Here is a 22,850-nt window from a genome sequence, read left to right as displayed (position 1 = left end):
TTTTTTCTATACCATCTCTCTCTCTCTCTCTCTCTCTCTCTCTCTCTCTCTCTCTCTCTCTCTCTCTCTCTCCATTGGCAACTTATCGTTTTCCAAAATTTGATGATGATTCTATGACATTAAATATGCATTATTATTATTATTATTTTTTAATTTAGTGTTTCTAACTTGATTTGTTTTATGTTTCATTCTTCCTTTGATGCATTGGGTGTGAGAATGAGTGTTTCCCTAGCATTACTCCACTTAATGTGGACAATTTTATTTATTTAATTTAGGCAAAATATTATATTTAAAATTTTTTAAAATAGTTTCTCAAAACTTTTTTAGGAAAGTAAAATCAATACATGACTTGTTATGATTGGTGAAACTCCACTTTTTCATTATGCACTTTTAACAAAACTCCACTTTTTTATTATGCACTTTTACAAAAAACTGAACCAAACTAACCCTTTAACTTATTAGAAGGAAAGCTGAAACCGCGTGGGACTATTGTTTGGAAAGATTGCACCACGAAAACTTCAAGGAAGAGGGATTTCTTACTTTTTAGTGCCTTTGTTTTTTTGTTTATTTGGTGGCATATTCAAACTGCTTTCTTTTTCTATGGAATAAAGAGGGTGAGTCTAAAACAAAAAGTCACTGTTTTGCAATTTCTACTTAACTTCTTAGGAAAACTGAAGGTGCGTAGGAATTTTTCTGCTTTAAAGGCTCTTTTTCAAGGCCTTCGTTCCTATTCCCCTTCCTAATGATTCTTCAGCTTTTATTTAGTAGTGGAAATGATTCGAAAATCATATTAGATATAACTTTACATTTTGCTAATCGAAGCTGTAAATGTAGTTTGACATATGGTGCTCAATTTATATCCTCATTGTGATAATGTGCCATAAATGTCAATAGTACACCATGAATATAATGGTGGGGAACTAACTGTGGTAGTTTTAGGAATTTTTTTTAGAGTGGTCACTAATAAATTTAAATTATATAAAATCTAATAAGAAGACAACTTGAATATATCTACGTCATAAAAAAATCACACAAATACATGAAATATTACAATTTTTTTATACTAACAAAGTAAAAGAAAAAAAAATAGACTAATAAAAGAGAAACGGAGCCTAGGGCGCCATTTGGTCACCATGTTTAAACACTAGTGTTCAGTGTTTAAACACTGAACACTAGTGTCCAAAAACAAAAACAAAAATGTGTTTGGTGTACCAGTTCTGTCCCTGTTGTTTGGAAAACATTGTTCAAAAACCAATGTTATAAAACCCAATTTTGAAATCAGCTCCGGATAGTTTTTAAATAATAAACACTAGTGCTTAGTGGCAATTCCGTAATTATCTCAAACAACAAACACTAGTGCTCTGGTCAGCTTTTTCATACTTTCGTTAGTTTTTTTTAAAATGTTTTGGCTCTCTCCTGATTTATGGGCCCACCATGTTCTCTCTCCTTATTTAAATATATTTATTTTGTACTTTGGTCAACTTTTTTTATCATTCAAAACACATATTTTATATTTTTTGAACACTGAAAAATATTGTTTAAACCATGATACTAAACATATTTTTTTTGTTTTATTCACACTAAAAATACGTTTTTCAACAACACTTTTTAAATCACAATTTTCACATTTTTAAACAATAATTTTTGAAAACTATGACCAAAGTACCAAACGGACCGGAGTTTCCTGAAAATTCAAAAAGCGTGGGACTGCTTCGTACATGAAAGGCTTTTTTTTTTCTTTTTTTTTCAAAGCGTTCACTTCCCCTTTCCTAATTGTTAACTTTTTTTTTTTTTACCTCTTCTAATCGATGGTTGAGATTAAAAATTCTTTTTACAATTATCAATCTCGACCACCCTTTGTTTCCTGGAAACTGAAAAAGCGTGAATCATGGAATAAATTCGTATATTGCATTGCGCGTTGTCAGGAAAAAGTAAGAAAACCATCATGTTCTGTCATTTATTTCCACTCTTTAGTTTCCTGGAAATTGCAAAAGCGTGGGACTGCTTACACACATGAAAGGCTCTTTTTTCAAAGCGTTCACACCCTTTCCCAAATGTTCTTGGATGGAAAGCGGAAGACCCGTGATACTTTTACATTGCTGTTGTCAAAGAAATGCCAAATGCCAACTCACAATTCCTTTACACACACCCACTCTCACTCTAATACTTTCTTCTACTTTACTCCAAATTTCCATTCCGGTTTGATCTCTCTGTCTGATTCAATTCACTCCTTTTATCAATTTAGCAATCAAACGCACTGATTCAGAGCATTTCAATCAAGTCTGAGCCTCACAGCACCGGGGCTCTTCTGGTGCAAGACTCAATCGTCAAAACCGTGATCTTACTGTCAAAAAGGTACAGTTCATTTTTTCCATTCGTTCACTCTCTCCCACTTCTTTTAATTCCCCCACTTTATCAAATCTCTGATCTTCTCAATCTCTGCTTATAGATCCCAATGGTTGTCCTGACCAACGAAGGAGCCTCCTCTTCTTCTTCCACTTGCCGATGGAAGTATGATGTTTTTTTGAGCTTTAGAGGTGATGATACCCGTACAGGTTTTACTACCTATTTATATAAGGCTCTGGAACAAAAAGGCATTAACACCTTTATGGACGATAAGCTTCCGAGGGGAGAAGAAATTTCTGCGGAACTTCTCAAAACAATCGAAGAGTCAATGATTTTAGTTATTGTGTTTTCTAAAAACTATGCAGAGTCCAAATGGTGTTTGGACGAACTTGTTAAGATTGTTGAGTGTTCGGAAAATGACCAAATGGTTCTACTTCAACCGATTTTTTATAATGTAGAACCAAGAGAAGTACGTAATCAATTGGGAAACTTTGGGATAGCGCTAGCTAACCATGAAAAGGAGTTCAAGGATAACATGGGGAAGATGCCGAGATGGAGGGAAGCCCTAAGTAAAGCAGCTAGTGTGTCTGGATGGCATTATGAGGAAGGGTACGTATCTTTTTTTTTTTTTTTTTTTTTTTTTGAAAAGGGTATGTATCTAATTGTTGATATAATGATTCATGCTTTTATACTTCTAATGGTTTACCAAAACTACTGCATGCAAAAGTATGAAAGTATTCTATTTTGATCATATCATTTGGTAGGAAGATAGTTAGACTACAAAGGTCAATCTTTGAAGTTGAAAAATTTTAGAGTCCGTTTGATAACATTGTCAAACATTGTTCTAGTAACGTTGATTATATTTTTTGAAAATACATGTGAATAAAAAAATATATAGAAATACGTGTAATATTGTTTAAACTAGGGGTGTCCACGAGTCGGTCTGAGTCGGGTTTGTATCTAAGCCGAGACCGACTCGATAGAATTGGGTTGAGAAAATCCTGACCTGTCGCCGACCGACGAGGGAGTCGGATCGACGCAGTCGGTTTTGCATCGGAAACACGGTCGGAACCGTTCACGGTGAAAAATCCAACCAAAATAGTTGATTTTAGGAGAAAAAATGCCAAATCCGACGGAGATCTAACCGGATCTGGTGAGATCTCGCTAGATCCGGTGAGATTTCACTAGATTTGGACGAAATATCACTAGATCTACTTGATAAGTCGCCGAAATATGAAAGTTTGTTGTCATAATTTGGAAATTTGAGGCCGGAATCTGGAAAATATCGTCGGATTCTGGAAATTTTTCGATGGAAATCTTAGTACATCGGTCGGATCGGGTTTTTTTCGGTTTTTGGGGAGGAAAATCGAGATCGACCCGCCGGAGTCGGTTTTTGGAACAAATGACCCGCCGCCGACCGGTGACTTGATTGGGTCGACCAGTTTTTGGGTCGGATCCGGTCGGAATCTTCGGGTGGGTCGGGTCTTTGGATTGGATGGACAGCCCTAGTTTAAACACTGAAAATTATTGTTTAAAATACCATGCCAAATAGCTTCTTAACCTTTCTAGTTAAGAGTTTCACCCATGTGTTTATATATATATATATATATATATATTTTTTTTTTCCCAAAATTTTTTTGATTATTTCTTTCCAACATTGGTAGTGGCAACGGTGGCTCTAATTTTTTTTTTTTTTTTAAGAAACTTAAATTATGCAAAATCTAATATAAAAAAAAAGGAACTTGAATATATTATCAAACAAACCAAAAAAGAAAAAAGAAAAAAAAAAACCACTCCAAAACGTGAAATTTTACAATTTTTTTTTTTACAAATTTTTTTATCTTAATAATCATCATTCTTAATACTATTAGCTTCATTATTATTTCTAAGATTAATTATTATTATTGTTAATGAAATAGAATACAATACACTTAGAGCCACGGGAATCCGAGTACACTACCATCAATTTAACAAACAATTAAAAAGCACAATTATGAAATTTATATATAAAATAATATAACATAAAGTTCACAATACTATTTTATAAGCTAGTGCCCATAACTACTACACGTACTGATTTTTTCCGTCATTGAACAACACGTGTGGTGATGGTCACTGATTTTTCAAAAACATCAATTAATAAAATATAATATACACTTACCTTACTTTACTAAACAAGAGTCAAAATCAAACTTTAAGTATGAAACTTACATTGAACACAGGCAGCATTACAGCATTAGTCATGTAAATGGTTATCAAGATCCCGATCCAAATCTTAGTATATTAAAATCCTACATCATTAAGACGTTTTAAATCTCTCTAGGATCTATACTAAAGTGGGATTTGTGTGGGATCCTGGTCCGGATCTTAGATTCTTATAAGATTGCAATCCAATAATAATACCAAAGATCTTGTGCTATTAAGGAAAATTCAAATTTTTTTTCTTGTTTATTTTCGGCCTCCAAATGGAGCCCAAAGGCCCTAAATTGATAAAAAAAAAAAAATAATAATAATAAATAGATCAACCTAGCAGCCCTTGTCTAGATTTATATTTAAAAAAAAAAAAAAAAAAAACACTTTTCACCTTACCCTAACGTAATTGACAAAATCACAAAAGATAGAAGAGTAGAGAAGAGAAGAAAGAGACTAGAGAGTGGAGGGCTAGTGCATGAAGGACTAGAGATTAGTAATGAAATTGAGTTTGATGATGTCAATGAAAGTGAAGTGAATGAACCTCCAAATGCAACATTAAGAGATTTTGATAATTATCCAATGGATGATGCGGGCCATGTGGTTTCTAACATTGTTGAGAATGTTGTTTATGATGATCAATCTTACTTTGAAAAACCCAGTCAAGATAACAAAAACTTTGGTCATGATGTTTGAGTGTGTTTGTGGTGTTGTTTGAATCATTATTATTTAGTTTATGTTATTTATGTGAAACATTATGCGTTGTTATCTGTTTTGTGTGGTTTAAAGTACTTTTGTTCTATGTTTCTATAAAAGTTAATTGTAAATTATAAATATAGGTATTTTTTTAGTTTTTTTAATTAGAAAGTAGGATTTTACGATCCTTGTCCCAATTCTACAATCTGATCCCCAAGCCCTCTCATTGATTTTGTGTGAGATCTCAATCCTAATAACCTTGGTCATATATGATAAACCAAGAATGTATTGACCTCTAGTGATGAATTAACCAATTAATTTAGTCAAGTTAATTATTTAATCCAATTAACATGCAATAGCGCGATAACATAAACAAATCACCAACTAAGTTAATATGCAGCGGAAAATAAAGTTGACACGGTGATTTGTTTACGAATGGGAAAAATCTCCAAGACAAAAACCTCATCGGGTGATTTTAAGGTCACCACTTCCGAGAATCCACTTATACCAACCTACAGTTGAACCTTTACCTCAATACCCAATTGGACTTGTTCTTTAGTGACAATCTCTCTTTTTAAAGCACTGTTCCCAGTACGTGACTAACCAATTCGATGCACGGATTCAAGTACGTGACTAACCACCAACTTAAGAAGAATGTTGGCTGCAAAGTTCTTCAGTTCATCATACGATGAAGATCACGAAACTCTTTGGGTACAAAACCCTGCGGCGTACAAACGCAATGGCTTCTTGAAGAGAAAGATGAACTGGGATACATGTCTCTGGTCACAATATGTTTGTGAAAAACTTTTGCATTGAGTTGCATCAATTGTGATGGCTCTTAAAATAATCCTTATATATGTTTAGGGTTGTGAGAAAAGAAAGCCTAAACATGTATCCACGGATTGGAGTGAAATCAGAAATAAAAAACTAATTTTCATAAATCTCGATAGATAGGTTATCTGTCGAGAGCTGTCGAGCATCGGGTTTAAATAGCCTTTTAAACCTCGATAGATACTAACTGTCGAGCTTTAAAATCTAGCACTTCTTCACTTAATTCTTGGACAGATTTGTATGGTTTTAACACTAGAACTTGAAACCTTATTTCTTGAAATATTAAACACATCTTAGATCTATCGAATTACAAGTGCGTTTTGTCAAAGGATTAGCCAATTTTACATTTACATATGTTCCTAACATGATTCACTTATGTCCTAACAATCTCCCCCTTTGGCAATCTGTGACAAAACCACAACAAACAAATGAACATATGATAGAAGTCATAAATCACTCAACTTATACTCACATATTGAATACAATAAAATTTATCTTAACACAAACTCTTGAAAAACTTTGCAAGAAGAGAGTTCATGGCAAGAAAGGTTTTGACAACCTGTATTTCTAAAACACTTTAAACAAAACTTATCACGGCATCTTAGTGTGAGACAGAAATAAAAGATTGCATACAATAAATAAGAAGCATATGCATAAAGAGAGAAAAGAAACAACACATGAAGAGATAGGTGAAAGAATGTAATAACAACCTCAATATATATATATATATATATATATATTGTACGGAACCGAGACCCCAAAGCCCATACCGGCATTAAGCCCAAGCCCGTACAGGCCCTGGGCCCAGGCCCATACCGGTTTTGGGTGCAGGCCCAGCGGAAAGGTCCAGTTACCTTACGTCCTTCTTGAAACTGCCTTAACGTGAATACAAGTTTTGGGGTCTGAGTTCCAACAGACGATCGGTTTAACTTTCCCGGGCAAGCAAATCGGCCGTGCCCGGGAAAGTCATGATATGCACGGGAAACAGAATTGCCGAACATAACCGGTCAAGCAGGAATCAAGTTCCAAGGTCATAAATGCTGCACCGCCCTCTCACCTAAACATCCACTTTAACCAAATAATATTGGACCTTTAGTAGCACTAACGGTGGCTGTAATCATAATCTCCCCACTAACCTTGGCTATAAATAGAAGAAATTGGGGAGAAGAAGGGGTTCAGAAAAACTGAGAGAAAACAGTCAAGTGAGAAAGAGAAAACTGAGTGTTGCTTTGAGTCTCTCTGCCGAGAACGACCCAAAGTAGGAAATCCTCAAACCCACTACAAATAAATTGTGAGCCCAAGTAATTTAGGGCCCAGTAGTCTCGTACTTGGTTCTTACATATAAATATATATATATATATATATATATCAAAAAGAATACTAGGTTTGCTATCACAACGTAAGAACAATGTATCTCAAAAGTAAAGAAAAGAAAAGATACAAAGAGTCCTCACTACATCCTTCAAAAAGAAAACACTCCCCCTAACAAATATATCTCCTATAACTAACTCTCCCCCTATGTACATGACTACTCTCATACTCAAAACTACTCCCCCTTTTTCTCACGAATGACAAATGGTAAGTCACTAAGAAGCAATCATCTTATCATCACTGGAAGAGCTAGCATCCTTGTCCTTATCAGTAGCACCATCAGAGTCACCATTGTCGTTCTTGTCCTCAGAAGTCTCTGGAGAAGGATAGAGAGACTCTACGAAGCCACCAAGGCGAGCCTGTCATCATTCAATACGACTGACACGAGTGTTTACCTGATACAACTTAGTATTGAGTGTATCAAGGCAAACATCCATGTGCTGAAGTTGCACCATGACCGCCTCGAGGGTCACACCACCCGCAGAAGTAGAAGGAAAGGATGTGGATGGAGTGGAAAAAACCCAGTGGAATCGACGTCTTGGTCTGTGGCCGCTTTGGTAAAAGCTGGGCCTTGCTCCGTCTAATGATAGCAGCATCTATGGCACACATTATTGAAAACAGAGGAGACTCAGGATCAGAGATAGACGAATGACGAAGAATCCTTGTGATAGCAGAAGAAAAAAGGAGCTTATTACGAGTCGCCGTATCCTTATAGACATCTATAAGGGAGAGTATGAAGTGAGAAGGAAAATCTATAGTAAGTCCCTCAATAAGGGATAACATAAATCAAGCACGAGGCTCAGTAATCGAATTATAGTGAGACAAGGGATGTAGAACAAATGTCATCACTATATTCAGGAACCTTGAATCTTTAGCAAAGCCTGAGCAAGGGGTGTTTTGACATTCACCCTAAGATGAATGTCACGAAGCTCCTTGGTTAGAAAACCCTATGGTGTACAAACGTAGCAACTTTTTGAAAAGAAAGATGAACTAGGGCATGTCTTCGGTCACAATATACTTGTGAAAAACTTTTGCATTGAGTTGCATAAACTGTGACGGCCCTTAAAATAATCATTATAAATGTTTAGGATTGTGAGAAAAGAAAGTCTAAACATGTATCCACAGATTGGAGTGAAATCAGATTTGAAAAACTGATTTTCATAAATCTCGATAGATAGGTTATCTGTTGAGAGCTGTCGAGGATCGGGCTTAAACAACCTTTTAAACCTCGATAGATATTAATTGTCGAGCTTTAAAATCCAGTACTTCTTCACTTGATTCTTGGATAGATTTGCATGACTTTAACACTAGAACTTGAAACCTTGTTCCTTGAAGTATTAAACATATCCTAGATCTACTCAATTACAAGTAAAGTGTGTTTTGTCAAAGAATTAGCCAATTCTACATTTACATATGTTCCTAACATGATCTACATATGTCCTAAATCTACTCAATTACAAGTAAAGTGCGTTTTGTCAAAGAATTAGCCAATTCTACATTTACATATGTTCCTAACATGATCTACATATGTCCTAACAATATATACATAGTCATGGAGAGAGAGAGAGAGAGAGAGAGAGAGAGAGAGATACAATTCACAAGTACAGCAGCTATGTGTGGAGGTAGTTGAGCTATAGGTAGAAGTTGTATATCTGATTCTCTTTGTTTAGGGTTTTTATTTTAATTGGCAAATTTTCCTTTAGCTTGTAATTGGTAAGTTTGTTGTTGGGCTTCCCCCCCTCCCCCAAAAAAGATTTAAGATCAGCAATTTTTAAATTTTGTTGTTGGCTTTGCTTTAAAAAAAATTAGATCAATAAATTTTATTGTTGGACTTTTTCTTTTTGTTTAAAAGGGAAAGAATACAATTAAGAGAGGCCAAATTTTTTCTCAAAAAAAAGAGAGGCCAAATTTAATTATATTGGGCTTACTTCAATTACGTAAAAAAATTTCGGGTGTTACAATTTTTTTAGGATACAAAATATTTTAAATATGCTACCACTAATAGTGGGTTTCCAATAAATATGATACCTCACAAGAGGTGAGTTTTCATGCAACTACTTGCTAAGATTCCGAAAGTAATCTACAAGGCATATATTTAAAGAGAAAAAAAAAAAGATTATGTTAATATTAAGAGAAATGATATATTTGAAATCTACATGTACTTTATTTAAAAACGTGTTAGTTGTATCTTATGACTCACAAAGCTAGATATCTTAAATTTTGTTCATCTACTAATCTAACTCATTATATGTTATGTTTTCTTGTGCTATGTGATTGGCAGTCGCACTGCATATAAATCTAAACATGACTTTATACAAGGAATTGTTAAAGAAATATCAAGTGCTACATTTAATCGGAGACCATTATATGATGCTGAAGACCTGGTTGGAATAAATTCTCGTGTAAAGGACATAAAGTCACTTTTAAATATTGAGTCAAATGAAGTTCGCATTTTAGGGATTCATGGACTTCCTGGAGTAGGTAAGACTACAATTGCAAACGTTGTTTATTGCATAATTGCTCATCAATTTGAAGGAAGCTGTTTTTTGGAGAAGGTTAGAGAAAACTCAGAAAAGTCTATAAATTGTGGCATGATACAACTACAAGAGAAACTTCTTTCTAAGATCTTACAAGATAACTATTTGAAGGTAGACAGTGAATTTGAAGGAACCAATTTGATAAAGGAGAGAATTTGTTGTAAAAAGGTTCTTTTAGTTCTCGATGATGTGGATAATTCAGAACAAATAAAAAAATTGCTTGGAAAATGTGACTGGTTTGCTTCAGGGAGTATAGTCATTATAACAACAAGAGACAAACATGTGCTAACCACTCTTCCAAAAGGTCATCTAATTTACAAGGTCAAAGAACTGTATCCATGTGAAGCTCGTGATCTTTTTAATATGCATGCCTTCCACACAAATGAGCCCAAGGAAGATTATTCAAAACTTGCAGAGCTGATTATATCTTATGCTAAAGGACTTCCACTAGCTCTAAAAGTAATGGGTTCTGCTTTGTGTGGAAAAAATACGGATGAATGGAGTAATGCATTTGAAATGTATAAGAACATTCAACATGAAAAAATTCAAGAGATACTCAAAATAAGTTTTATTGGATTGGATAAAAATGAAAAACATATTTTTCTTGATATTGCATGTTTCTTTAAGGGATTCAGCAAGGATTATGTTGTAAAGATATTAGATGCTTGCGACTTATATCCAAAATTTGGTATTGGAAAGCTTATTGATAAATGTCTCATAACCGATGAAGATGGCACATTGTGGATGCATGACTTGCTACAACAAATGGGTAGAGAAATAGCTCAAGAAGAATTTGAAAGGCTTGAAAATCACAGCAGAATATGGTGTCATGAGGATGCTTATAAATTATTAACTAGAAATAAGGTATAAGTTCTTTTGCTTAACCTTTTATTTTTCATTTATTTTTTCCTTTTCAATATTGAAGGAAAATAAATATATATATATATATATATATATATTGTTTAAAGTTTCTAAAATAATTATACTTTTGTCGGATTTTGTTATGAACTGCAACTAATTCTTTGTCTTATCTAGGGGTCGGATAAAATTCGAGGCATAATGTGGTGCGAACCTGAACCAATAACAGTATCATTAAAAGCTTCAGCTTTCGAAAAGATGGAAAATCTCAAATTTCTTATTGTTAAGAATGTACAAATTTCCCAAGAACTTGAATATCTTTCCAATGAATTAAGATTGTTTAAATGGTCAGGATATAATTTTTCCTTGCCATCCAAATTTTGTCCTAAAAACCTTGTTGGACTGGAGGTGTCGAATAGTTGCATTGGGTTAGAGAAATTATTCGAGCAGGTATGAGTTTATTATTTGTGAATCTTCATTTCCCTAAATGTTATTTTTAAAATTAGATGAAATGATTTTTTTTTTTTTGGTTTTTTTTTTAATTTTTTTTTTTATTTTTAGGGGTGCCATTACAAATATTTGAAAAGTATCAATTTGGAAAGGTGTCAATCCATCACAAGATTACCTGACTTATGCGCTCCAAACTTAGAGACATTGGAAATTTCTTATTGTGAAAATTTAATTGAGATTCATGACTCTATTGGACTTCTTGATAAGCTTGAACATTGGTTCCTCCGTCACTGCATGAAACTTCAGATTCTTCCGAGCACCCTCAAGTTGAATAAAAGTTTCCTTCTAGAGTGCTGCCCAAGGCTTGAGAAGTTTCCCAATGTTCACCCTGAAACGAAATGTTTAGGAGGTTTCACTCTGAATAATTGTAATATCAGAGAATGGCCTTTATCACTAAGATATCTCACCGAAGGGATTGACACATTACGGGTATGGGGATGTGAAAAACTTGGGAAGTTTTTGGATAGCACCAATAAATTGCAACCGCTTGAGGGAATAGATACCCCTATCAACTTCTTTAAAATTCTTCGTCCGGGATCTAGACCAGATCTGGAACTCCATTGCCATAGAGAAATTTTAATTGATTTAGATTTTTGTGTGAAGAATGATTTCTTCCCGGCATTGGGATATATACATATAGAGAACTCCAATATTGTTAGTATCCCCGAAGGCATTTTTAGATTATCTGGATTAGAAGTGATTGACATACGTTCTTGTTGGGAGCTTCGGGAAATTCAAATTCCAAGGCTTCCACAATCTATTAGACGTGTGATAATACAAGGATGCCCATCGTTGCTTCCACAATCATCAAGTAGATTATTGAATCAGGTGAGGTCTCTCTCTTTGATAATTAATTAGTAAAGATACAATTTTTTTGTTAACTTCTTTCACAAACTTCAATTTCTTGTTTTTGTTTAATGCAAGCAGTTTGGAAAAATTCTAGGGATTCTACCGAATAGAGTCAGTGAAGGTGCAAGAAGCGACATATTAATGGATCTCTTTGACGACTCTGAATCTGAATCTGACCCTGAATCTAAATCTGATTCTGAATTTGTGGATAGGTTTATTTTACTACCAGGAACTGAGATTCCAAAGTCGCTTAAATTCAACCATCAGAGTTTTGGAAATTCCGTATCATTCAAGGTTGGTCGCAAATTTCGAAAATTGGCAGTCTGTGTTGCTTCTCGTTCAGTGGATATACCGAGAGATTTTTATGTTAACGTTACCATCAATGGTTGGAAACATACGTTCAATCATCTATTCCTAGGATGTAGCTGCGAGGAACTGTGGTTATTTTCTAAATCTATAGAGGAGTGGGATGAACATAATCTATCTGAACAGAATCAGGTGGAGGTTGAGGTTTATTGTGCAATTGAGCCTTGTTATAAGGTTAGATGTGGAAATCACACTGATTTTATAAAATGGTTTGGGGTGAATGTAGAATGCATCTGCTGTCCTCAGAAATCAGATATTACTTACTTGCCGCTTCCGAGTGACACTGAGCTCCTTGCATTGTTACCTGGTCCAAATATGGATCATGAGGTTTCCAATACCGTAAATGATTTGGGGCTTTTGAAGGGCATTCATAACGATGGGTGCGATTTGAGTTTGTCACTACATGATTCAAATGAAAGAGAAAGTGAGCCTCCTCTGTTCCCTGATTTGACAAATGGGTTTGACTTCGGCTTTGCCCAGCCAAATTTGGAGTTAGGCTCAGGTGTTAGTAGTGGGTTTCATTTGGGTTCGTCTTCAATGGCCCATGCCAGTGTAAATGATGACTTTGATTTCTATATGGGTTCGTCTTCAATGGCCCATGACTGTGTAAATGATGACTCTGATTTCAATATGGGTCCACCACCAAAGAAAGCGAGGACATCTTGATCAGACTTCAAAGAATTATGCCTCTCTTTGTTTCCCTGATTCCCATCTGCTCCAACGCCAAGTTAGTCCCCTTCACTAGTAAGTATTACAACTCCAAACCCTCTCTCTTTTTGGTTGTTTGAATGGTAATGTTTTTAATATACAACTAGTCGCTAATCCGTGCTATGCACGGAAACCTACCTATTTATGTGGTAAACTAAAATGATCTTATAAAATTTTAAATTGATTAAGAAACTACATTATTGCATGAATTTGATAAAGAAGTCATTGTTTGAACGTGCAATGACTTACGAAAAATATTAAAGAATAGTTCATGACTATAAACCTATAACTATTGAAAAGAATCAAAAGATTAAGAGCTTAAAAATTATAAAAATATATGTGTGTGTGACTACACAACAGATAAATATAAGAGAAAAATTTGTTACACTCAAAATAATAATTCATGGTTATAATCATTGAAATTTTCCTGATAGTTTTAGATATTACAAAAATATAACTCAAAAAGTCAGATGTTAAAACTTCCAAAAGGCCAAAAAATATTAAGGAATCATAAAATTTACATCTTATAAATTATTGAAAGAAAACTATATATCTATATATATGATTTTATAACAGAGAAATATAAAAGAAAAATTGATTACCTTCAAAAGAATAATACATGGTATAGTTGTTGAAACCTGCTAAACATGTTCAAATATTGCAAAAACTAACACAAAAATTCAAATGTGAAAACTTCCAAAATGCCAAAAATATATGACTATTCAAAAGAGAAAAATAAGAAGAAGAAAAAAGTACATGAACCTATAAAGTAATAAGTTTTAAATTTTAATGGGTCTAAACTTTAAACAATGAAAAAAAATCACATGTTAGGTTGTGTTCCAAGCAACCTTGAAAGAAAAAGTAAAGGGGAAAAAAAAACCATGAAATACCATCAAGCAATAAGTTTTAATGGGTTTAAACTACAAACAATGAACAAAAATAATCATAAACAATCATAGGTGCGGGGTTTGGTTACCAAAATCAGATGGTTGTAAAACACAACCTTTCAACATTGATTTAGGGTTATGTAGAAGGCAACATAAATGATAGAAAATTGTTTTTACGTTGTCTGCTATGCCAACCATCTAAATATATTAATTCCAAAAAATATTAAATAAAATAATTCCTAGAATTATATGAGATAATTAAGAAGAACATCAAGCCCTTGCGTGGATGTTATTTGTGAACGACTGTCCATCACTGCAATTCATAGACTTTGTTGTTAATAAGATAATCAAGTTCAAAACTAAAAGCGATTAGGTGGCCTTTGTACTACAGGATTTGTTCTCGTTGAAGAATCAACTTGCTTCCTACCATGGCTTCAATTTGATATGTGTGTTTTTTTTGTGAAAATTTGAGTGAGTATGAAGGATTTCGACCTTGGCAGAAGTTTATATTTGTGAAAATTTTTGTTATAGAATTTTAGTAGAAATAGAATTTTCAAGCTTTTGAAACATATATCTAATAGAGTTTTATTTAAACTATACTATTGTAATACTTGATAAGATATAAAACCAAAAATAAAAAGAATATAAAAGAAAAAGAAAAAGACAAAGAAAGTAGTGATGACGTGGAAAATTGTGGAAGCTCCAAAAGCTTCGGTTTTATATTCACTGCGATTCATAGACAGGATTTGTTCTCGTTGAAGAATCAACTTGCTTCCTACTATGGCTTCAATTTGATATGTGTATTTTCTTTGTGAAAATTTGAGTGAGTATGAAGGATTTCGACCTTGGCAGAAGTTTATATTTGTGAAAATTTTTGTTATAGAATTTTAGTTGAAATAGAATTTTCAAGCTTTTGAAACATATATCTAATAGAGTTTTATTTAAACTATACTATTGTAATACTTGATAAGATATAAAACCAAAAATAAAAAGAATCTAAAAAAAAAAGAAAAAAAAGAAAGAAAGTAGTGATGTCGTGGAAAATTGTGAAAGCTCCAAAGGCTTCGGTTTTATATATATAGAATTTTCAAGCTTTTGAAACATATATCTAATAGAGTTTTATTTAAACTATACTATTGTAATACTTGATAAGATATAAAACCAAAAATAAAAAGAAAAAGAAAAAGAAAGTAGTGATGACGTGGAAAATTGTGAAAGCTCCAAAGACTTCGGTTTTATATATATATATATATATAGATGAGTGCTTGCTTTGTTTGTTGGACATATATACATAAATGAAGTGCTTTTATGGTTTTTTGCTTTTATTCAAGTTTTTGTTGTGTTTTGCATGCTTGAATATTCTATTGAGTAATAGCTTGCGGCCCTTGTAGTCATGTGGTATTTGTTTTCCTTAAAAGTGGTTTATATAGTAAAATGTGTGATTTTGGAGTGAAAGTTGCTACGCTGTTGAGATTGTAGCCTGCTATGTCTGTTTTATTAAGTAATCACAATAGAAAAATTCCAGGAGCGAATTTGCAGTTTAACAAAGAACAATTTGCTTATTCATTGAACTGTTGTGTGACTTAATTAAATTTTGTAGCTTGGAAACAATCAAGCATCAGAATTTCTGAGGACTTCATCAAATGATTGGTCTGCATGACAATGGACTTGCAACTGTAGCAAGTGATTCTATTCAATGCTTCTGGTCATCATTTCATAATTGGCTCGTATAACTACTTTGCTGGTTAGCCTCTACTCAATAATAGTTTGTGATCAACATGTAAATATTTCAAAATTGATTTTGATTTCAGAGTAAACTTGATTATCTTGTACTGCCAGGAACTGAGATTCCAAAGTCGTTCAAATTCAACCATCAGAGTTCTGGAAATTTGATATCATTTAGGTTGGTTGCTATAGATTTTGGAAATTCAACCATCGTAATTGGCCATCTGTATTGCTTTTCATTCAGCTGAAGCACATATGTGCAGAATTTTTCATGTTCACTTTTCCATCAATGGTTGTAAATAAAAAACCAATTATCTGAAGTACAGGAGAAAGCTATGAGGAACTGTGGTTATTTTCTAAATCTCTTGGGCAATTGAATAAACCAAATCTATCTGAACAGAATAAGGTTGAGGTTGAGACTGGGCTGAAGATGAAGCTTCTCTTAACTCTTGCTACCTTCATCATCCTTATTCAATCTCTTCATCTTCATTTTGCAAACAACACATAATTATGATGTAAAAGAATATCCCTAAAGACATAGCGGCACCATTCTCTACCAAGGTGTGCCTCCTTTAGTTACATATTTGGGTGCCTCTCTCTCTCTCTTCATTCATTAGGGAATCATGAATTTTAATGCAATTATAAATTATAAAATAAGTATTTAATTTTTTTTATTCATTTATTGTAATGTAGTTACCTGGCCTTGTTGCTGTGAAGTAATTGGTGGTGCCCAAGATATATTTCCACCTTGCAATTTGGTCTTCTTTTATTATGATATTTGTCTTTTATTGATCATATTTGTCTGCTTCTGGTGCATAATGTTTGCTTAGCTTAACATCAATCAAGTGCCAAGTAAGGTTACCTTCAATGTTTTGGAATGGCTTAAGACCTCTGTTGTTAAATAGTAAGGCCCAATTTCTTTCTGTCTTGATTTTATGTTTGGGTTATGTACCATATCCTTAGATGTTCAATTTTGTTTTTTGTTTTTCATTTCCCTTTTTTTGTTGCTTTGGTGAAGGCATATTAATATTGGAATGTACTAGAATCTATGATGGTTTTTATAACATATATTTGCTATGTATGCTGAATCCGTGTATTATAACTTTTTGACCGAAAAACGAAAATCTTGAGTTCAATTTGAATGAAGATTCAAGATGATATTGAGGTTTCCCTAAATAAATTATTTTTAAAAAAAAGAGATGATATTAAGGTTATATATAAAAGCTGGGTGAGCTGTAAATCAACTTGAAGGAATAGACTTAAATAAGATTCTTATTATTTCCAATCTTTAGGTTTGATATATGAATATGGAGGGAAGGTATAGAGAATCACTGTATTATGTCTGTAAGAACCAAGTACAAGAACTCTGGGCCTTAGATCCCTTGGGCTCACAATTTATTTGTAGTGGGTTTATGGATTTCCTACAATGGGTCGTTCTCGGCAGAGAGACTCAAAGCAACATTCAGTTGAAAAGCTCTCTCCTTGACTATTTTCTCTCCATCTTTCTGAACCCCTTCTTCTCCCAACTTTCCTCTATTTATAGCCAATGTTAGTGGGGAGACCATGATTATGTTCATCGTTAGTGCTATTGAAGGTCCAGTATTATCTGGTTAAAGTGGTTGTTTTAGGTGAGAGGGCGGTGCAGCATTTATGATCTTGGAACTTGGCTCCCTTTTCACCGATTGTGTTCGGCGACTCACGTTCCCGTGCATATCATGACCTTCCCGGGTATTGACTCACGCGCTATACCGGGAAATGTTAACCGGTCAACCCCGAGAGCCTGATAACCAAAACTTGTTTTTTGGCCCTAAGGCAGTTTTAAGAAGGGCATAAGGTAACGGGAACTATCTGCCGGGCCTGCGTCCAAGGCTGGTATGGGCTTGGGCCCGAGGCCTAGATGGGTCTGGGCCCAAGGCCTGTATGGGCTTTGGGAGCTCGGTGCCGTACAATAGCCCCCCCTTGATTCATACTCGGTTGCCGAGGAGAATCAAGGAGCTGCCTGGGCTTCTTGACCTCGGGAATCTTTTAGTCTGGGACTTCTGGCTGTCATTTCTCATTAATAGCCATCTCAAAAGACGCGCCGTTCCGCGGCGCCAGGCGCAGACGTCATTATTGCCTGACGGTTCGTGAACCGAAGCGGTGCGCAAATCAGTTACGCCTGGCATTTGCTGGGTCGCTCGCTTGCTGTGCCCATTTATTGTTTGATCAAGCGTTTCTTCTCTCCTCATTTCTTCTGGCTCTATAAATAGTTCTTCTCCAAACGTCACTCCACTTTTCCTTTGCCTCTGATTTTTAGCGCCTACTCTCTGCCGACCACATTTCTGTGTGCTTGCTTGCTCAACGCTCTTTTCCTCCTTAGAACCCAACGTAAGTCTCTTTTTCCCTTCCTGTTCCTTCAGCTTTGTTTCTTTGATTTTATTCTCGTAGTTTTAGGCTTTGTAAATGGGTTATTCTTACCTTCTAGATACCCCGGTTGCTTTGGCCAACTTTAGGAATAAGTTTAGTATCCCCAGTGACGTGGACGTGGCTTACTGCCATGAGAGTGATATGGAACTCCACCGAGGGCATGGTACGGCCTTCTTCCCTTTGATGTCCATCTTAGAAGGTGGGGTTAGGTTCCCGGTAGATCCCCTCCTGATAAGCACACTTACCTACTATGGGCTGTGCCCCGACCAGCTTCCCCCCAATTTTTACCGGGTAGTTAGTTGTGTCGGCCAGTTGAACCATACCTTTAACTTACAACTAGACCACCATGATATTAACCAAATGTACAGCCTTTGTGGGAGCAAATCCACAAATTACTACTTAAAGACAAGGGATGCTCGGGTACGGCTGATATCGTGCCTACCCGATTCGAACAGGAACTCCGCCGGGGAGTTTGTCAGGGTGCGCGGCAATTGGTTTGCCGGGGAGATCCCTTGCCCCCTCACACGGCGTGAAGTGGGTTCGTACCTTTCCCTTCTTATAGTTGTTTGAGTAAAAGAAAATCTTTTATTGTTAAAAGCTAACGTGTTACTTGTTCTTCTGCAGACGGCAAAGTGTTTACTCAAGACCTCAGAGCCGTCCACGTCAACGACTTAAACTTCGTCCTTCGTTCCGAGATCTACGTGCACTGGGACGGGCAACTCCGGGCCTCACACCTGATCCTCGGCGTGGAACCAGTTTACTCCACTTGGCAATCATTCAAGCAGGCGTTGATAGTTGACAGCCCCCTGCTCTCGTACATAGACGTCCGGTACGTGAACTTCTTGCCGCCGAAGCTTACAACCGGGGAAGCGAGGGAATTTGGTAGGCGGTTCACTGCCGCGGACGAACGAGTTCCCCTTCGAGACGATTCCGCGGAGCAAGTATCCCGGCGCCTTAGAGAGAGAGCCCACGAAGCTATACAACAAGGGGACCAAGCCCAAGAGCAGACCCATCACGAGGATCCACCCGCCGAGCATCAACAGAAAGTGACAGACGCGGCTAACCTGCTAGCTGAAGCGATCCAGCCCGGTGCAAGCATGGTGGCAAGGCGAACAATGACCCTAGACAGGTTCGTGCCTGGTGCCCGGCCGACCAACCAGCCCCCGCCTACCCAGGGTCGGGGTCCAGTTTCTCAACCTCAACCAACCTCGCAGTCCGGACGTGCCCGGAAAAAACAGAAAGTTGCCGAGCCACATTCCACTGCCCCGGGGGACGCCTCTGCCCGGACTCCTCCCCGACCAACAGGGGGGATTGTCATCCGCGAGCCGCAGACCGAAGCCGGCACGGGGGGCGCATCCTCCTCCCAAGTGGCTCCGGCGTGGGAGCCAAAGTTCCTTCTGGATGGCAAACCATTGCCATCAACGGCCTCTGTCCGGATATGGGATAAGGGCGAGGGCGGCCGCATTGCCCAAACCTTGGCCGGAGCTCTCCAACTTCCCGAGGACGTGCACGCCTTTGAGGACGGGTCCGAGGAGTCCGTGGGGCGCCGGTTAGAGTGGCACGCCATTGCGGTAATTCTTTTGTCTATTTACTCCATGTGAATTTCCTTTTGCCACTTTGCTAACCTTCACGCTTGCTAGGCCGCTCAACTAGCTCACATTGTGGCTGCCCGGGCACGGGAGCTTGACGAGGAAAATGAGCGCGAGAAGGCGGCGTGGGAGGCAGCAGTAAAAACGGCAAAGGAAAAGGCCAAGATTGCTGAGTCTGCCGAGAATAAGGCTGCTGCCGCGGAGAAGTTCCGAGCATCTGCCGAAAAGAGGTGTGCTGACCTCCTGGCCAGGCAAAATGAGACTGAACTTAAACTGGCCCAAGCCCTCAGTCTCAACACTTCTCATGCCGTGGAGATAGCTGATCTCAGGTCGGGCTTGGCGGCCGCGGAGCAGAAGTGGTACGACGTGGGCTTCGCCGACGCCGAGAACTCCGCAGAGCCGGTGGTGGCTCGGGCTCGGCATATGGGTTTCGAGGCCGGGTGGTATGCTGCTCTTCAAGCAATGGGAGTTCCTGAAGATTCGCCGCTGAGAGACCCCGGCCAGATTCCATTTCCGAGTCCTGTACCAGCCATCCAGAACGTCCCGGCTGCTCCAGATGAGGAGGAGACGGCCAGTATGAGGGAGTTGGTCGAGCAAATAGACTCTCATGCCGAGCCCGAGGAACTGGAGGCTACGAGCACACCGACCGTGCAGGAACTTCTTGACGAGGCCCAGCCTTTCTCCCTGATCGTCCAACAGGAAGTGCCACCACCGACTCAACCCCCTAGTTGATTTTATTTTTAGCTTATTTTTATTTCGTTTTTATTTGCCTATGTCACCGGGATGTGGTGATTGAACCTTTGTTTTAATTTATTGGTTTTATTTGCCTATGTCACCGGGCTGTGGTGACTGAACAATTTGCTTTTACTCTTTTAATTGGAAGTCCGCTTTCTTTTCCTGTTTCAATTTGGTTGAATGAAATTATATCCGTTTGTGCCCTGTTTGAATCACACCAATGCTATGGCCGCTCAATAGAATGTACCCCCGAGAACCTGTTGTGCGGAGCTGTGAGTAGTTTTGAGAGCGCTATTTGGACTTTGTTTTTGTAAAAAAAGGTCAGGTTTTTATCAGGTTTTGGTTTAACCGAGAATTGAGTTTCCGTCCTTCGAGCATTTGTTTGCAAAGTTTCCGTTTGTCCGGACGTTTGATTTTAACCGAGAATCAATTTTTTTGCCCTCATTGATTTAATTGTAGGGTTCACACATGCTCGGTGATTTTGTCCGAACCGAAAGTCAGGTTTCCCTCCTTATGATTTTGTTTGTAAGGTTTTCACCTGCTCGGTGATATTGATCGAGCCGAGGGTCAGGTTTCTGTCCTTAGGCTTTTGTTTGTAAGGTTTTCACCTGCTCGGCGATATTGATCGAGCCGAGGGTCAGGTTTCTGTCCTTAGGCTTTATTCGTAAGGTTTTCACCTGCTCGGCGATATTGATTGAGCCGAGGGTCAGGTTTCTGTCCTTAGGATTTTGTTTGTAAGGTTTTCACCTGCTCGGCGATATTATCTAGCCGAGGGTCAGGTTTCTGTCCTTAGGATTTATTCGTAAGGTTTTCACCTGCTCGGCGATATTGATCGAGCCGAGGGTCAGGTTTCTGTCCTTAGGCTTTTGTTTGTAAGGTTTTCACCTGCTCGGCGATATTGATCGAGCCGAGGGTCAGGTTTCTGTCCTTAGGCTTTTGTTTGTAAGGTTTGCACCTGCTCGGAGATTCTCTTGGTGTGCGGCTACAGGGTAAAAAGAAAAAGCAGCAAAGACAAAAAAGTTCATCATACTCTTAATCTTCATAGAATACAAGTTTAGGCTTACATCGATGGTTACGCGTAGAACTTCTTCAGGTTGTTGGCGTTCCATGGTCGGGGGAGCGGCCTTTCGTCCAGGTCCTCCAAGTAGTAAGCCCCTGCCCCTGCGACGGCTGTGACTCTGTATGGTCCCTCCCAACTCTGAGCAAGCTTCCCTGCAGTTACGTCCCGCATGTTCCCTACTACCCTTCTTAACACCAATTCCCCGGCACTGAATTCCCTGGTCCTTACGTTTCGGTTGTACCTTTGCGCTAGCTTCTGTTGATACTCGGCAAGACGCACGGTCGCCGCCTCCCTGCATTCTTCTAGCCAATCCAACTGCTCCATCATAAGGTCGGCGTTTTGTACAGGGTCAAACCCAACAACCCGCGCACTGCATAGGCTTACCTCGGTCGGTATCACTGCTTCTGCTCCGTATGCCAGAGAAAATGGGGTTTCCCCCGTGGATCTCCTGGGGGTTGTGCGGTAGGCCCACAAGACGCTGGGTAGTTCTTCTGCCCACCTTCCTTTAGCTCCATCCAACCTTCTCTTGAGCCCATTCAATATAGTCTTGTTTACTGCTTCGGCTTGGCCGTTACTCTGGGGGTACGCCGGGGTTGAATACTTGTTCTTGATGCCGAGCTCGCCGCAAAAGGTCCGAAAAGCGTTGCTGTCGAACTGTAGCCCGTTGTCTGTCACTAGTGAATTCGGCACCCCAAACCTTGTAACTATGTTTTTCCACACAAACTTTTTCACGTCGGTATCCCGGATATTGGCCAAGGCTTCAGCTTCAGCCCACTTTGTGAAGTAATCCACGGCCACCAATACAAAACGGCGGTTCCCCGTTGCTCGGGGGAATGGACCGAGGATGTCAAGCCCCCATTGTGCAAATGGCCACGGGCTGCTGACAGGATTTAGATGTCCGGCAGGCTGATGGATCATCGGGGCGTGCCTTTGACATTGTTTGCAAGTCCGAACGTACTCGGCGGCGTCCTTCTGCATCTGTGGCAACCAAAACCCCTGCGTCATCGCTCTGTGTGCTAGAGATCGTCCCCCGGCATGCCCGCCGCATACTCCTCCATGAAGCTCGGTTAGAAGCTCCTTAACTTTTTCAGGATGCAGGCACAAGAGGTAAGGGCCCGCGAAGGACCTCCTGTACAACTTTCGGTCCGAAGACAACCAGTACCTGGGAGCCATTCGTCGAATCTTA

At 38.0% G+C, this 22,850-nt stretch overlaps 1 protein-coding gene and 1 long non-coding RNA gene across 2 annotated transcripts in view; both read left to right on the top strand.

The window, feature by feature from the left end:
- Window positions 1–1,990: 1,990 nt before the first annotated feature.
- Window positions 1,991–22,850, top strand: part of LOC126689490 (TMV resistance protein N-like) — a 49,110-nt gene continuing 28,250 nt past the window's right edge. Inside the window, exons 1-2 of the mRNA XM_050384702.1 lie at window positions 1,991–2,243; window positions 2,335–2,355. Of these exons, the coding sequence (XP_050240659.1) occupies window positions 2,055–2,243; window positions 2,335–2,355 (210 nt within the window). The 5' untranslated portion in view covers window positions 1,991–2,054. The remainder of the gene's footprint in view (window positions 2,244–2,334; window positions 2,356–22,850) is intronic.
- Window positions 16,331–17,363, top strand: LOC126689491 (uncharacterized). The gene is made up of 2 exons (XR_007644535.1): window positions 16,331–16,462; window positions 16,568–17,363. It is a non-coding gene; the product is annotated as an uncharacterized LOC126689491 (long non-coding RNA).

Source organism: Quercus robur, chromosome 6 (genome assembly GCF_932294415.1).
Source record: "Quercus robur chromosome 6, dhQueRobu3.1, whole genome shotgun sequence".
NCBI lineage: Eukaryota > Viridiplantae > Streptophyta > Magnoliopsida > Fagales > Fagaceae > Quercus > Quercus robur.
The sequence above is the reverse complement of the archived record's forward strand: the minus strand, read 5'-3'. Positions and strand labels throughout refer to the sequence as shown.